Here is a 17,681-nt window from a genome sequence, read left to right as displayed (position 1 = left end):
CGCAAACGGGGGGGGGTGGGAGCAGGGCGCGCGCGGCGGCGCAGTCTAATCATCGAACGGTAGCAGCAGGTTCGGAGGTAGTGGCCGGAGTCCTGGCAGGGGGGGGAGCGGATGTGGTGGGGGCGGGCTGGTAGGTGAGTGCGGGACAGATTAGCGGAGAACCGTCCCGGGGGCGAAAATTTCCACGCGGGGGACGGGTCTTCCTCGCTCGGCCCCGGGAGTGGACTCCGGCGAAGGCGACTACCGCTGCGGGCAGCCGAGGCCTCCTTCGAGGAAAGCCGCTTCTCGCTTCTGCCTTGGCCCCTTCCCTGGTCCTTCCGGGCAGCGGCAGACTCGAACAAAGGCCCGCGTCGTTGTCGTCGTCGCCGCTCCGCGCCCTGAGCGCGGACGAAGCCCGCACAGTCTGCCCCGCTGCCCGCCCCTCCCGGTTTATGGGGGTCGCTGGTTGGGGTCCAGCCTGCCCTGCGTTGCTGCATCTCGCCCGCTCGCCAAGCGAACCTGGACGGAAGGGCAGGCTCTTTTCCTCCGGCTCCAGAGCTCTTCTCTGGACAGCGGTTGTTGTTGTTTTTTCCCCCGTCGCTCTGCGCCCGTCTTAATTTTTGACTTTGCAGGGGCGAATTTGCAACTCTCTTCTCTCGGTATTGGAGCGGGGGGGGGGAGAAGAGTCAGATTTGGTGGGCAAACAGCTTTTGTTGATAGCTGAATATGTATAGTGAAAAGCAAGACTGGCAACTTTGTTGGATGATGGACGGTGTGCAGTTTCATTGGAGAAGCGTTATCTCCCGAGCTTTTCTTATTGTTGGCACATTAAAAAGAGATGAGAGGTTGTTCACCTGAATAGTGTGTGTGTGGGGGGGGGGGAATCATGATTTTCCTGTTATCCCTGGCACCACCTTAGTGAAACAGGACAGAACAAAGAACTGCATTACTGAGAACATTTGATATTCCACTTTTAACACTGAGGGTAGTTTTAACATTGAGGGTAGTTTAGCTTTTGTAAAATGGTTTTATGGCTTTGCTACAGTTATATTTTTATCTTAATGCTAGAAAATCATTTACAATATGAAATAATGCTGTCTTATGAATATTATGTATGTACTTATTTGGAAACATCCCGGGTTGAGAGAAACTGAGGAGCATCTGTTAGTATTTGTATGACATAAGTTGAGCTACAATTGAAGAGCTGTTTGAAATTTAAGCAATAAATGTTAGGTAAAAGTAACAAAATACTTAACAGCATACTATAAATGCATTTTCTCCTAAATGTCTAGAGCATCATAAGGAGGGATGACTTGAAATATATTTAAGAATTACTCCCCCCCTTGCCTCCCCTCCATGCAACAGCATATTTGATTTTATATTTACATATACCATACATTCACTGAAGAAATCAGTTAGGCTATTCTATGACATGTGGTATCCTCCATATATGTGTCAAATTAACTCCCAGATTTCCCATTGAGTGTGCACCAAAGTTGAACTTTGTTGAGACTGTAGTTAAGTAGCTATGAAGGCTGGGGAAAACTGCCATAATTTTTTAAATATGCATGGTTACAGTGGACATGTAGGCAGAGTACACACCCTACCTAAACCATGGTTGTCCAACCTTTTGGCTTGCCTGGGCTGCATTGAGTGGAGAGAAATTGTTTTGGCATATAATAATATAATGTAATATAATATAATATAATATAATCACATAATATTAAAAGTTTATGATCTTGGGACACATTACTAACTGTCTAGGGCCACACGCAGGCCACAGGTTGTACATACTTGACCTAAACATAATCTGATCTGAATTTAGTTTGAGATACGAACCCAGCCTCTGTGGTTTATAGTGTTTTAGATTTAGGTATGATATACATAGCCATTGTGGTTTATTCAGTAATATAGATATAAGACAAACTGGCTTATATCAGTTTGCAAACCCAACTATGCTCCCATTGGTACTGTAATGAAAATAAGCGCTTAAGTATCAAATTAATTAAATATTAAACAGGGAGAAGGTTATCCTGTAGTCTGGAAGCTATTAAAATGATTTATCATACCCTGTAAGTACTGGCTGAAGACAAAAAAAATGGCAGTGCCTGGATCCATAATCATAGATTTGACCTATATGATTGAAGAAGCCTCTACTATGAGAGGTTTGTGTGAGAGGAAGTAACCTTCATCTGTGTTGTTCCTCAGCTATAGAATGTAGTCCTTTGGGAGTTTTCTTTGGTCCTCATCTTCTGTTAGGAGGTCTGTAACGCTGCATCTCTTTTCAACAGACTCTAGGTTGGAACAATTTTAGCACTTGTATTACTGTTACTCTTTATCTTTTTATAAATGGTTATATAAAGCTAAATATTGTTAGGCACTTGAGTGCTTGCCAGAAAAATGCAGATTATTATCAGCTACATCAATAAAAATAGAAAGCATCTGCATGCCTACTGCAGACCTTAGGTGTAGAAAATATAGTTCATTCTTTTTAGTATTCCCTTTTCCTAGTTTATGCAGTACAGATATGCTAATAGAAGTTCCACATTATTGCTGGATTAAAATGTGCAAATTAGTTCCAGTCTTTGATGGCCATATCCTTACAGAACTATGAACTTATAAGAACTACTAAATTTCCCCTTTAATTTAATATTTCCAAGTTTGTAACTTAGCTGTTGGGCTTATATTCTCTTATCTCTTTAAAAATATAGATAGGATAATACTGAGTTAGAGTTGGTTACTAGAACCATTTGTTAGTACATTAACAACATTAAAATATCTATATAGTAGTGTGAGGGAGGAGGGGGAGCTGTTCCAGAAGGAAAGTAATCCAATTTATTGACAATCTCTTCTAATCCTGGAAGCCCATCCTGGAGACAGGTTATTGGACTGCTGGGGCAAGTGGCCTCAAGGTGTTGATGATGAATGCCAGATGTGTCTATAAAGCTTCAGTTGGATGAACTGGCAAAACTGGGATGTATTACCAAAATCTGATTGGGTGAGGGAGGCACCACTTTCTCTTAGAAATTTACCCCACTAAGTTTGGGGCCCTTCACTCTCCATATTGTGGCAGGGTAGAGTGATGACATTGATAATTAGGGATCTTTTTTGGGGATCAAGGATGCTCCTCCTGAGGTATTGGAGTGAATGGTCCTCCTGAGGTATTAGACTGAATGCTCCTCCTGAGGTATTAGAGTAAGTGCTTATGCATGAAAATGGATCATAGGAAGAAGATGAGGATCTTGCTGATTGGATTTGGTTAAGCTTAGGGGTTTATGACATGTATCACAATTGTGGACTTATGTGCCCCAAAACATGTAAGTGATCATACATTAGATCTCATATTATCCTTAGAAATGTTAAATGATTTGGATATGAAGAAAATGTCCTTACCCTTTGTTGTGGTCATCTCACATCCTGATTCAAATTAATTTGTTTCCCATGATTTATGTGGGGCAGGACTGATTTAAATGGTCTGTCTCAGGTGCTTCATGATTCCATCTGGTTTGCAGAGGGTGCTTGGTGACTTTCTCAGATATTGAGCAGGCAGATTTGCCAAGTGTTTGGTGAGCCACAGACATAGGAGGCAAGTCAAGCACTACATAAAATTTCTTTGATTTTATGGAACCTAGGAGATGCACTGTCGTTGCCCTTGTTCTCCAGAACGATCTCTGATACAATTTTGCTTGTGTTTAGAAAAGCCATTAAGACTTGGTTCTTCCATGTGAAATTAGTGGTCAGTTTACTGAGAGTCGCCTTTTGATTCTGTTCTGTTGCTTAGTCAGCCTTATATTACTTTATATATTACAGATTTTAATCTTAATGCGATTTGAGCTGGGGAGGTATTTGCTTTTTATGCCACTTGGGATCACACTGAGTTGGGTGACCTTATAAATCTTATTAATAAATAAATGAATTATTTCCAATACCCTTCTTTCCTGACAAACTGTTAACCTCAGGTTGGAAATTATTACTTGAATATATCATAATACAGCAATTTACAAAAGGATGAAAAATTAGGAATTGGCTAAACAAGTCATTATTGATTTGTTCAGCTTCACAACTGTGATTTGCTTTCACTTTGAAATTTTATAAAAATTTCTGGTCTGAATCTCCAGCACAGAGATTCTAAAAAGAGAGCTATGTGAGACAGAAAAACAAAACAGCAATTGAGAGATCAGTTAATTGAACTGGAGATTTAATTGAACAGGACAAAGCATCATTGAGAAAGTGCTAAATATTAAAGCGTTTGAAATACTGTACCTCCTGTCTTGTGCTGAAAATAATACAGAATTGAATAAAAAAGTGTAACGTAAATTATAAGATACATAAAGAACATAAAGTGCTGCATTAAAAATATTAACAGTAGTCCTCTTTAATTGTATAAAAGTGGTACTGGATTATTTGAGTTAAGCATTTTTTTTTTTTTTGAGAACAGAAATGCCTAGAGAAAAAATATATAACATTTGTTTGCTTCATAGTAGTTATTTGAAACACATACACATATATGCTCATTAAATAGTTCCATGTAGCACACAAGAGACTTTAGTATGTAAAGCAGTGTTCAAGGCTGTTTTTAATTATATATATTGCAATTAACCTTTCTGTAAGACCCATCAGTTTCCTAACTTTATTTAGCTTCATACATATGAGATAAGCCTAATTTATGCAATAAAAATTCACTTAATAAATCTGTGTAGGCAATTGAAAAATTTAATCCTTAATAAAAAAAATTATCTTTCAGTGTAACTCTCATTGCAAATAAAATGTACTGTTTTTAGTTAGCTGTTTAGACATGTAGCATTATTAAAAATAGGAACTACAAAAAAAAAAACCCATAACAGCAAACATTTCAATCATTAGCATAGGTTACAGTGTTTTCCAAAAGAATAAGATGAAGGTAAAGTAGATGAAAGATAGTAATGATCAAACTAAAAAGGCATGAATGTTGTACATTTCTGTTCACAAACATGCAGACATTGAATTATCTTGCTGTACTTTTATAGTAAAAAATGTTAAAGAATGATGCTTCTGCCAAGAACTGTCAAGTGCAGTGAACATGCAACCTAATTATAATGAAACAATATTGAAATTGCTGATACTTTTTATTTTTCCTTATTCAATTTTTCTCTTGCCTAACATTTTTGTTATAACCCATAAAATATAAACCACTGTGAATACATGTATAGAAAATGAAATATAAATATATTTATAAATAATTGGTTACTTTGGTTTTAATAATATTTATTTTGCTATTTTCTTTCAGTTGAACTGTGGCAGCATGCAAGAATAAACTTGTAATTGGAAAACAGAACATTCTGCTTTGATTAGTGCATTTAAAGATGACCTATTAATTTTACAACATGTTCCAAGAATAGCAATAATAGTAAGAAAAGGTAAGAATGTCAATATGTTGTACTAACACAGTGGTTCTCAACCTTTCTAATGCCGCGACCCCATAATACAGTTCCCCATGTTGTGGTGACCCCCCAACCACTTATACATCACCGGGTGCCAGGGGCGTGGCCAAAGAAAAGGGGGAAAAATGGCGGACAGCCTTGTTTGGCGACCCCCGTGAAATGGTCGTTCGACCCCAAATGGGGTCCCGACTCACAGGTTGAGAACCACTGTACTAACATTTTATTTCAAACATTTTTCCTGTTCTTCTGTTTAAAAAAGATTTTCAGAGCTGTTTTTAAAAATCAGTCTTTAAATATTTTCTTGCTTCAACATTGCAATTTTAAAAAATCACACACACACAAGATGCAAGGGAACATTGATGGGGATAGAATATAGTCATGGTTCAGTTTTGTGAATGAATGAAAACTATTTTGTATGTGAATTGAAGAGTATGTCAAAGCACATAGCAACCCCTGTCCTATCTTGGCTGATCATGAAAAACTAACTATTATTAGCCTGATTATTATGGGATGGCAAGCACCAAAAAAACCCATGTAAGCGAGAAAGGGAAATTGAAAAATATGTTTCAAAGGATGACATGATGGCAAAGCACACAAGATGTTTTAACAATTTTAATTAATTTGCACAGCTCTAATGTTTATTTATTTTTTTATTGAAAATTTTTGAAATTTTTACAAATAAAGAAAAAGGAAAAAGAAAAGGAAGAAAACAACCCTACCCAACCCACCCCAACCCTCCCACTCCATCCCCCCAACCTTCCCAGAGCTGAATATAGGCTTAATTAGAATTTCTACAAATCTTAAAAAAAAAATTAAAAAAGTATAGACCATAGATAAATCTAAATACATTACATAAACAACTTATAAAATGATTAACAATAATATATAAGTGAAACAATCTATAAAATATTAAAATTTATATATAAGTTATTGAAAAACTAAGTAATATTTTTTATATCCAACTTATGTTGTATAAAATCTATCCATTTTTCCCATACCGCAAAAAACTTCTCTTGCGATTGGTCCTTTAAGAAAGCCGAAATCTTTGCCATTTCCGCCAAATAAAAAACTTTAAAAAACCACTCTTGCAAGGTAGGCAGAGATTCCTTCTTCCAATATTGCCCTACTAACAACCTTGCGGCTGAAATTAAATTTAACATCAGTATAACCTCCTTAGTATCACAATCAGTAACAATACCTAACAAAAACAATTGTGGAGTAAATTTTACCCTCCTTCTAAAAATTCTTTGAATATTCCACCATATCTTAATCCAAAAAGCTTTTATATTTTTACATGACCACCAAATATGATAATAAGTAGCATCCAAACAACCACATCTCCAACATTTAGGCTGTAAGTCAGGATACATACGAGACATTTTTTGTGGATCAAGGTGCCATCTATAAAACATTTTGTAAAAATTCTCCCTTAAGTTCTGGGCTTGTGTAAATTTAACATTCCTCTTCCCAGGTATCTAGTAGAACTGGTTCACCAAAATTTTGTGCCCATTTAATCATACATTCTTTAATTAGTTCTGGTTCTGAGTCCAGTTCTACTAGCACCCCATAAATTCTCTTAATGTGAGTTTGCCTTTGATCTTTTACTTGTTTAAAGAAATTTTCATCTTCTCTAAGCAGACCCACATTACGATCTATCTTCCATCTATCAGCTATTTGTCTATACTGAAACCATGAATATATAATATTTTCATGTGCTAAATCTTCCAAAGATTTTAACTGCCAATTTTTACCATCCCACCTGAGTAATTGCGCATAAGAAACACTATCCATCTTAACTCCTCTCCTTATCCCCTCTATTGCATGCCAAGGTATAGCCCATAATGGTATTTTAAGGTCACTTCTATAATATTTCCTCCAAACCCGAAGTAAAGATAATATGAGATTTAAAAACCCGGTCGACTTTTTTATTAAAAATTAAATAGGCATGCCATCCAAAAAGTAAATCCCAACCCTCCAAGTGGAGTATTTCTACATTTGTTAGATTAACCCAGTCACTAATTAATGTTAAAACCACAGCATCGTAATACAATTTCAGATTTGGTACCTTGAGTCCACCTCTCTCACGAATATCTTGCATAATTTTAAGCTTTACTCTTGGTTTTTTCCCCGCCCAAATAAATTTATTGATACCTTTCTGCCATTCATTTAGGTTAACCTCATTCTTTAAAATAGGTATCGTTTGAAATAAAAAGAGAAACTTTGGCAGGACATTCATTTTAATCACGGCAATTCTTCCCAAAAGAGATAATTGCAACTTCTCCCAATTTTTCAAGTCTCTTTGTACCCTGACCCACAACCTTTCATAATTGTTTTTATACAATTTTACATTAGAAACAGATAAAATAACCCCCAAGTATTTTACCTTATCAACAACCTCGAAATCTGTCAAGTTAACCAAAGTCTGCTTATCCAAATTAGTCATATTTTTGGGTAATATTTTAGTCTTATTATTATTAATTTTAAAACCCGAGACCCGTCCATATTGGTAAATCAATTGTAATAACTCTACTACAGAATAAGTAGGTTGGGACAGGGTAACCACCAAGTCATCTGCAAAAGCACTTAATTTATATTCTTTTTTATTGACTTCTATTCCTTTTATTTGCTGCAATTCTCGAATTTTAATCAGCAATATTTCCAAAGTTAAAACAAACAGCAATGGTGACAATGGACATCCCTGTCTAGTCCCCTTTTCTATTGTGAAAACCTCTGACAAACCCCCATTAACTATAAGTTGTGCCGTTTGTTTTTGATAAATAGCACCAAAAGCTTGTGAAATTTTTTCTCCAAAATTCATATTCTCAATTAATCTTAACATAAACTGCCAATTCAATTGATCAAAAGCTTTTTCAGCATCTAAAAATATCAGTCCTGCAGAAACTTGATTATTCTTATCTAAATATTCTAATAAGTTAATGATTTGTCTAACATTATTCTTCATATACCTACCAGTTATAAAACCCGTTTGATCCTTATGTATAAGCTGATGCAAAACCCTCATAAGCCTATTAGCTAAGATTTTTGCAAAAATCTTATAATCTACATTTAAAAGAGATATAGGTCTATAATTCTTCGGTAAAGTAAGATCTTGATCTTCTTTTGGAATTAATATAAAGGCTCTACCCCATGACGGGGGAATCTCTAAACCCTGTAATATATTGTTAAAAAGCTCACATAAAGGTTGAATCATCTCTTCTACCAAAGTTTTATAATAAATAGATGTCAGGCCATCCGTACCCGGTGCTTTACCTAATTTTAATTCCTTGATCGCTGTCACAATTTCCTCACTAGTAATTAAACCATTAATTTCTTGCTTCTGATCTTCTGTTAGTTTGGGGAAGTTGGCTTCACTTAAATAATTATTTATATCCAAAGTTTGTACATTAGTACTCTTATATAGCTTTTGATAATAATCTAAAAAGGATTTCTTAATCAGCTCCTTCTGATACACCAATTTACCATTATAATTTATTTTATCTATAATTCTCTGTCTCTGTTTCTTTCTCAATTGGTAAGCCAACCATCTCCCTGGTTTATTGGCATTGCAAAATGTATTTTGTTTCATATACAATAAGTTAGTTGCAGTTTGATCAGCCATCAACATATCAAATTGTGTTTTAAGCAATTTTATAGATTCTTTAACCTTTTCATCTGTGGGATTTAAAATCAAAGATTTTTCTTTTAATTTAATCTCATCTTCCAGATCCTTACGTTTCTGATTCTGCTTTTGTCTCTGAGCGCTATTCATTTGTATCAAAATCCCACGCATAAAAGCTTTACCTGCATCCCATACCATTGAGATTGAAGTTCCCTTATGCATATTTAAAACAAAATAATCCTTTAAATGCTCCTTTAATTTTTGAATATTCTTTTCTTGTCTAAATAAATTCTCATTCCCCCTCCACGATCTCCTCTCCTCTTTTTCATCAACCAACTCCATCCAAACTGGACTGTGATCTGTCAATGTCCTAGGAAAAATTTTCACATTCTTTACCCTGAAATATAAATCAGTTGTAATAAAAAAAAAAGTCAATTCTTGAAAAAGATTGATGTCTGTCTGAAAAGAAAGTGAAGTCTCTCTCCTCCTGGTTGCGTTCACGCCAGTAATCTCGCAACTCCCAGTCCTCTTTCAAGTCAAAAAAAGCTTTGGGTAGTTTAGCCTGTTTGAAAAAAGTGGAAGATCCTTTTTTGTCTCTTTGTATATCTTACACACCATTCCAATCGCCCATTAATATCACAGATCTATAATCCAACAAAGTTAGTTTCTGATGCAGCAATTTATAAAATTGTTCCTGTTGTTGGTTTGGTGCATACAGTCCAACTATAAGTATTTTCTTACCATATAAACCAACTTCAATCATAACATATCTCCCTTGAAGATCAGATTCTACCAAACGGGCTGATAAATTTTGCTTAACATAAATGACTACACCACAGCTCTAATATTTATGATACATTACACTATACATACACATACACAAAGAGAGAGAGAGAAAGCCCTGTTTGAACTCAGGTTTGCACTGCATTTATTATCTGCCAGGGAGGTGATTGATTTTGTTCAGTTTTTTTTTTTTTCACCCAAAAAGTGTTGTGACTTGAAGATTCATCTGTGACTTTTTTATGACACTGTGAGCTAGTGGCTAATTATATTACTCCTCTCATTAAAGCTCAGCACAGGAACACACTAGCCAAAATTAGGATTTTTCTGAGAATCAGGTTTTCATAGGCAAAGCATCATTATTTGCCTACACCTACGCATGTTTTAATCAGTCTTGGAACAAAGGTCCAGATGCTAAACAGTCCTTGAACTGATCTGGCTGTTGACATCCATATATATTGGAACTTCAAGCTCATTACTTTTTCCAGAAAAAAATAGAGCCTGCCAATGGAAAAGGATGTTTTGTTTAAAAGACTTCATTTTAAAGAAGTGGAATTGTTCACTGGATTAGTATTTGGAGACTAAATAGTTCTAGTATTTGTCCTAGTTACACCTGTACTTATTTTTAAATGTGTTATTGAAGTTCATCACCACAGATTGTCCTCTAATGTAAATTACGAATTACAGTGTTTTTCTATATAGCTTTGATATGAAGAAAACTTTAGAAACCTTAGCACAAAGACAAAATATGCATCCCTTTTTCCAACAAAAGGCAAGAAAGATGTTCAAACCAGCTGTTCTCCAAACTGACAAACCAAACAATCCGAACAGCTTGTTTAGCCATCTTACACATTTATTTCATCGTCTTTTATTGTATACATTATCATTCAGTATATAATCACACAGATAATTTGCAAAATAAATACAAATTGTTAAAAGACAATAAATTTGCAAAAATAAATCCTCATAAATGAATACAGAATGACATACTTTTTCATGTTTGAGATTGTGTAGGTCTCCAAAGATTAGTGCTGCAAATTGCATTTAAATGAACCGTTAAGCAGTAGAAATATTTTAGAAGATGCAAGAATGTTTCTAATTATCAGTCTTAGTTTCAGCTATATAATAGTTGGAACTTCTGAACAGTTTTTAAATAAATTCCCAAGTTCATTGTATCTATAATAGTCTAACCTAAATATTATCGGCACATGGATCACTGGGACTAGTTTATATCTATTCAGGAATTGCAGCATATAGTGTGGTCTTCTGTTAATAAGATTGGATATACAAAACCAATAAATTGCACACCTCTCACTTTATGCAGAGAAATACAGCTTCAGTTAACAGATTGAATTTCTATTTCTATAACTCTGGTTTGATACAGCAACCAAACAGGCCTCTGGATAAAAAGAACACTTGCAAGCAATCTGCCTTCCATAGCAGACCAGTATATTACGCGGGTCAGAAGGAGGGCTGAGAAGATATCTGAAGACCCCTCACATCCTAGACATAAACTGTTTCAACTCCTTTCCTCAGGGCAGCACTACAGGGCACTGCAGGCCAAAATAACTAGACCCGGACAGTTTTTCCCCTCGTGCCATTACTCTGCTGAACACCTAATTCTCACAGTGCTCTCTGATATATATGTGTACTTAGCCACATTGTATGGCTGCATTACAGGTAGTCCTCGACTTGCAATTGAGCTCAACATTTTTGTTGCTGAGACATTTGTTAAATGAATTTTGTCCCATTTTACAACTTTTCTTGCTATACTTATTAAGTGAATCACTGCAGTTGTTAAGTTAGTTAGTTAGTTGTTAAATGAATCTGGCTTCACCATTGACTGCTTGTCAAAAAGTTGAAAAAGTTGATTGCATGACCCCGGGACATTGCAACTATCAAATATGAACCAATTGTGAAACATCTGAATTTTGATCATTTGATCACGACAATGCTACAGCAGTTGTAAGTGTGCAAAAACGGTCAAGTCACTTGAACAGTCACTAAATGAACTGTTGTAAATCGAGGACTGTCTTTATAATTTATCCTCATTATCTCCTTTACTCCCCTCTCTTATTGGTACGATTTACTTATTGATGATTAACATTATTCTGTTGCTTTGCATGTACACTGAGAGCTACTGCACCAGAGACAAATTGTGTCTAATCACACTTGGCCAAATAAATTATTCAATTCAATTCAGCACTACCTATCTGAATTATCCACTAACAACATTTATCTAAAGCATACATTTAAAACATAAAATTTCTACTTCATCTGAATTTAAAATTCATGTTGACTTCACCTTCAGGTTACATTTATCTGCTAAAAATAATGGGAGGGTGATGAAATCCTTTTCAAGCCATAGTGTAACTCCCAAGAGCTAACTAGGCCTATTATTAGCCATACAGATACCGAAACCATTTAAAAATATGCATTGTTACCACTTAAGTAATATATGCTGAAAAGTCCTGAGAAGTCCTAAAAGACCAGTCTAGCTAGAATAAGGAAAAATAGGACCAACTAGTTCATAACTCAAGTAAAAATGGATAGATAATCATATCATCTAAAAGAATTTACCTATTAACTATTTTTACACCAGCATATACATTTAGTAATGTTCAGGTAAAAGTTCTCAGTATTACTGTATTATTAGAGAACATTCTGAGATTCTAAATTGAATTTGTTCAACTTGTAAATCTAAAATGAAGAAATATTAGTGGTACTCTTACTTGTCGTGATTAAGAGTATTTTTAGCTCTTTAGCTCCTTGTTGCTAGAGAGAACATCTTGGTCTCGCTGTTGTGCCAAATCTAATTTAATATCAGCTTTGTTGATGGTATTAAATAATCATATTTTCATAATGTCTTTCAGAGGAAGATTAGGAATGGGATTAAGGAGTTTCTGGGAAGAAAACTCATTGTCTTAAAAATGTGAAAAGAATTCCAAATTGTTCCAAAGTTGCCAAAAATGGGTGACATGGTTTTCTAGATTTTGTTTGCTTGTTTTCTTTTGGGGAGAGTTTTCAGAGATAGCGTTTGAAAGCTGTCTACTTCTTAGAGGTCTCCTGCTCTTATTTCCACCTTTACCTCCTCCCTATCCTGGCAAAGCAAGTAAAAAGATGTCCGTGCCATCCTTTTGCACATCTTTGTCCCTGCCCTTTTGTCTCCATTGAAAGGTTAGGTAGCCATGTTGCAGCCTGTCAATGATTGTTGATTTCTGTTTTAAAAGCTCTTGCTTTTTGCATTTAGGTGAGCTTCTACTTGCAGCAGCAGGTTAAATGTTTTTCTTCTGCCTGCTTTTTTTTCTGAATTCACCTACTATTGAAAACAGAAACTGAAGAGTTTTATTTCTTTTTAGCAATTTGATTTCAACATTCTGTGGTGAACTCTATTTCTCCCCCATATACTAAAATTAGCCCCTGTGTAAATGAATGATATTATCTCACAGAAGGAACCCTGCATCTTATAGTTGAGCAATTTTTGCTGTCACAGAAAGAGACAAACCCAAGCGTCACTATGGCTGGTTTTGATTTTGACTAATTGGTGAACATACGAGGAAGCAAATAGGGAAACGATGGATGGAACTGGGTAATAACAATTAAATGTTCTCAGTTAAAATTGTTAACCAATAAGAAGCCAGCGTTGAGTAATTTTTTTCATTTGCTTATTTATCTAAACAAATTTATATGGCCCCACCCACCCATCTTTTGTATTACTGCCTACAATATACAGGTAGTCTTCAAATTAGGATAGCAGTTGGGGCTGAAATTTCCTTCGCTAAGCAGTGCAGTTGTAAAGCGCTTTGACATGTGACTGCATTGTAGAGCAACGACAATCTCTGTGGCCCCCATTGCTGTTGCTAAGTAAGCACTGCCTTGCCACTATCTTCTGGCTTCCAACGACCAAAGCTGCCTAGTGGGAGAGGAGGCACCGGGGGGGGTATGGTGTAAGCACAGCGGTAGCTGCTGCCTAGTGGGAAAGTGGGTGTGAGTAGGTGGGGAATCGTGGCAACTTGCCACCTTCCCCTGCCGACTTCCCTATTGACTTTACTTATGGTAAGCCAGCAAGGAGGGTCGCAAATTGCAGTTGTGTTACTGCCTAACTCTGCAACTGTTGTAAGTGCAAACCAGTTGCCCACCTTGGGATTGTGTGATGGCGGACACTGGAAGCTGGAACATAACCACCCCTCACTTAGCGCCATCTTTGAATGACCGGTTGTTATTCGAGAACTATTTGCTAACAGCTTTCTCCTTGCCAGTGGATACATCACAGTCTGCTTCATTTTCAGTCATTTTAAATTATTCCGGTATTCTAAAACAGGGTAGACAAGCGATGTTACATCTCGTCAAATTAATATATTTTTTGATTCTCTGTAGGATGGCTGGTTGTGGTGAACTTGATCACTCAATCAATATGCTCCCAACGAACAAAAAGGCCAACGAATCGTGTTCAAATGCAACACCATCTCTTATGGTTCCCGAATGTGCTATCTGCCTGCAAACATGTGTCCACCCTGTGAGTCTGCCCTGCAAACACGTCTTCTGCTATCTGTGTGTAAAAGGAGCCTCCTGGCTGGGAAAGCGGTGTGCGCTCTGTCGGCAGGAGATTCCAGAGGACTTTCTTGATAAACCAACTTTGCTATCCCCTGAGGAACTCAAAGCAGCCAGTAGAGGCAATGGGGAATATGCTTGGTATTATGAAGGCAGAAATGGCTGGTGGCAATACGATGAACGTACCAGTAGGGAGTTGGAAGATGCGTTTTCTAAAGGTAAAAAGAGCACTGAAATGTTAATTGCTGGTTTCTTATATGTGGCAGATCTTGAGAACATGGTTCAGTATAGGAGAAATGAGCATGGACGTCGCAGGAAAATAAAACGGGACATAATAGATATTCCAAAGAAGGGAGTGGCTGGGCTTAGGTTGGACTGTGACTCTGCGGCTATCAATCTAGCAAGAGAGAGCTCTGCCGATGGTGCAGACAGTATACCAGCGCTAGGTGCTGCTGCTGCTGGGCAGCCTCTAGCAACTGTTAGACCCCTTCCTACACTAGATGGTCAGCTGACAAGTCCTGCAACACCATCACCCGAGGACAGTACTCTAGAGAACTCTTTTGCCAACTTGCAAGTAAATGGAGACAGTTTGGTTGAAAGGAGCCATAGGGGTGAGGGAGAGGAAGACCATGAACCGCTATCTTCTGGTAGGATGCCAGTTATTGACACCTCCGTAGAGGAAACGGAATCGGATGCTAGCAGTGATAGTGAGGATTTGTCTGCCCAGTTTCAGCTGCCTGTACCCTCTGCTCAGCAGAGACATCTGAATGGAAATCAGCCAGCCTTGGATAGACCAGTGGCAGGAAGTGGGGTGGGAAATACCACTGTGAGATCGAGAAGGCCTGACGGACAGTGCACAATAACAGAGGTCTAAATCTAGAGCCATGGTTTGAAAATTCAGTCTTATACCTGTACATTTTTGTCTGTATTGACATTGCGCTCCAGCCTAGCAGTCTATTTTAAAGTGTTTCCATATGAGAAGAAGGGGAAGAAAGGAAACCCTGATCATCTAACATTAAAAGCGGTCTCTTAATTTGTCTGGAACACTGAACATTTGGAAATCTGGGCATGTGTTAATGGTTTGGAAGCTGTTTAGCAACACTCAAGTTTTGTAAAATGTCTGCTTTTATTTTGTAGTATATGCCCCTCTTCATATTAACACCCATCCTCCTTTTTTGACAAATGTATATTCACTGTACAACTTGGAACTGTTATTATTTGTTGCATTAAGTATCTTAAGTAACTCTCTGCATGGATTGATGTATGGAAGGAATATTAAAAACTGGAAATGATCAAGAGTTTGGAAATGTGCAAGATGCTTAATTTTAACATTAAATAGTTGTGACTCCTGAAATTCAGATGTTTTACTAAAGCTGAGAGATGAATCATCCTGAATGAAATGTAAAATAATTTATGTTGCAGTTTTACTTGTAAAGAAGTCATGGTGTCTTCATTGGCTCTCTGTCTAGTCCCTGTAGCTTGTTTGTGTCTTTCTTGTGTCTTGTTTTTGTTACAAGATTTATAATTTAATAAACTACATTTTATCAACAATCTTAACTGAACCCATGTCACACTAAAGACATGTCTTGAAAGAGGTATATGCACTGCCTTGTTTGGTTAACAAAAGAACAAAATGCACTGCAGAACAAGATGACTAGAATAAATATTGAGCAGAAAAATAAAGATGCTAAGCTCCTATGGAAAGATACTTAACAATATTTGAAGATGATAGAAAAGGCACTATAACATTTGCTTCTCCTAGTTTCTTTATAATAGAACGATAGAAAATCATTTTTACATTGAAATTATCTGAATTTGGTTTTCACTTATGTTATTTAAATTAGGTTTTGCCAGGAATGGTTTTACATGCATTTACAAGAGAACCAGTTTGGTCTAGTAGTGGTTAAGACACCAGGCTAGAAACTAAAAGACTCTGTTATTTATAGTCCTGCCTTAGCTATGACAGCTGGCTAGGTGACTTTGGGCCAGTCACACACACTCAGCCCAGCCCACCTCACTGGATTGTTGATATTTTCAGGAAAATAGGAGGAGGAAGTATTAGGCATATTTACTGCCTTGAATTATTTATAAAAAATAATAAAGGCAAGATAAAAATAAATAAAAAATCCTGCCATACTTTAATGGCATAGTTAAATATATTTTTTAAAGTAATGTAGTTGAGAAGTCCTAGCATGCAATGGGCCATCTGATTATAGCTTAATCTTAAAAGTAGTTGTAGTTGCTTTACAGAAATATATTGCAATATATATAAAAATAAATGTAGATTGAACAAAACTATTCTTAAGAATAGAATAGAAATAGAATACAATAGAATAACAGTTGGAAGGGACCTTGGAGGTCTTCTAGTCCAACCCCCTGCTTAGGCAGGAGAATCTATACCATTTCAGACAAATAGTTGTCCAATCTCTTCTTTAAAACATCCAGTGTTGGAGCATTCACAGCTTCTGGAGGCAAGTTGTTCTACTGATTAATTGTTCTGTCAGGAAATTTCTTCTTAGTTCTTGCTTCTCTCCTTGATTAGTTTCCATCCGTTGCTTCTTGTCCTGCCCTCAGGTGCTTTGGAGAATAGCTCGACTTTCTTTGTGGTAACCCCTAGTGTCTGAACCTCCATAATTATTTATTTGACACACTATGTATGCTACTTTTTTGCTAAAGTTTTGTTTAAGATGGCAATCTGGTAAATGTATTTATTCAGTTCAGGAATCAAATTTCCAATATATGTAGATGAAAACAGAAATAATATAAAATAATTCAGACAATAGAATAAGTCCATATTAGAGTAGCAGTCCCTGAATTCCACCCATTACCATCTTACAGCAATAGCAGTAAACCAGAATTTAGTGACTATTCTGCAGATTTCTAAAGACTAATCACTTACCAAAAATTTTCCTTACCCAACTTGCCCAGTTATTAGGCATGCTTATATATACATACGTACGTACATACATACATACTGCAATAAAGCATGGGAGATTTGTTTAATCATCACATCCGTAAGGAAGTCTATGCAGAATGGACAAGATATTCATTAAATGGATGTCTAGTGCAAAACATCATTACCTTTAGCCTCTGCAATAATAAGAAGATATACCCCAGCCATCTCCGACATCTCAAAGGACACAATGTTTCTTTGTTTAATTACTCATTTTAACCCCTAAGAAGTGAAAACATTGGGCTAGGAGACACCAGTATCCTGAATCTGAGTCTACACCTTCCTTATTCTGTCTTCCAGGATGATGCAAAATTATCCATGAAGATCAAGCAGGCCAAAGATATCTGCATAAAGATATGTTTTAACCTATACGTTAAGC

General features: G+C 36.6%; 1 protein-coding gene across 1 annotated transcript; it reads left to right on the top strand.

Annotated features, from left to right (window-relative positions):
• Window positions 1-15,902, top strand: RNF146 (ring finger protein 146). Its single transcript, XM_039325046.1, has 3 exons — window positions 1-77; window positions 5,246-5,375; window positions 14,176-15,902. The coding sequence occupies exon 3, from the start codon at window positions 14,177-14,179 to the stop codon at window positions 15,221-15,223; it is 1,047 nt and encodes a 348-aa protein (XP_039180980.1). The 5' UTR covers window positions 1-77; window positions 5,246-5,375; window position 14,176; the 3' UTR covers window positions 15,224-15,902.
• The last annotated feature ends 1,779 nt before the right edge of the window (window positions 15,903-17,681 follow it).

The sequence above is a fragment of the Crotalus tigris genome, unplaced genomic scaffold, assembly GCF_016545835.1.
Source record: "Crotalus tigris isolate CLP2741 ecotype Arizona unplaced genomic scaffold, ASM1654583v1 scf7180000017611.44802233496:7321179, whole genome shotgun sequence".
In the NCBI taxonomy this organism is placed as follows: domain Eukaryota; kingdom Metazoa; phylum Chordata; class Lepidosauria; order Squamata; family Viperidae; genus Crotalus; species Crotalus tigris.
This window is presented reverse-complemented; position numbering and strand designations above follow the sequence as displayed.

Bases quoted from the DNA above. Each gene is read 5' to 3' on its own strand.
- RNF146 (XM_039325046.1), top strand. From the start codon at position 14,177: ATGGCTGGTTGTGGTGAACTTGATCACTCAATCAATATGCTCCCAACG.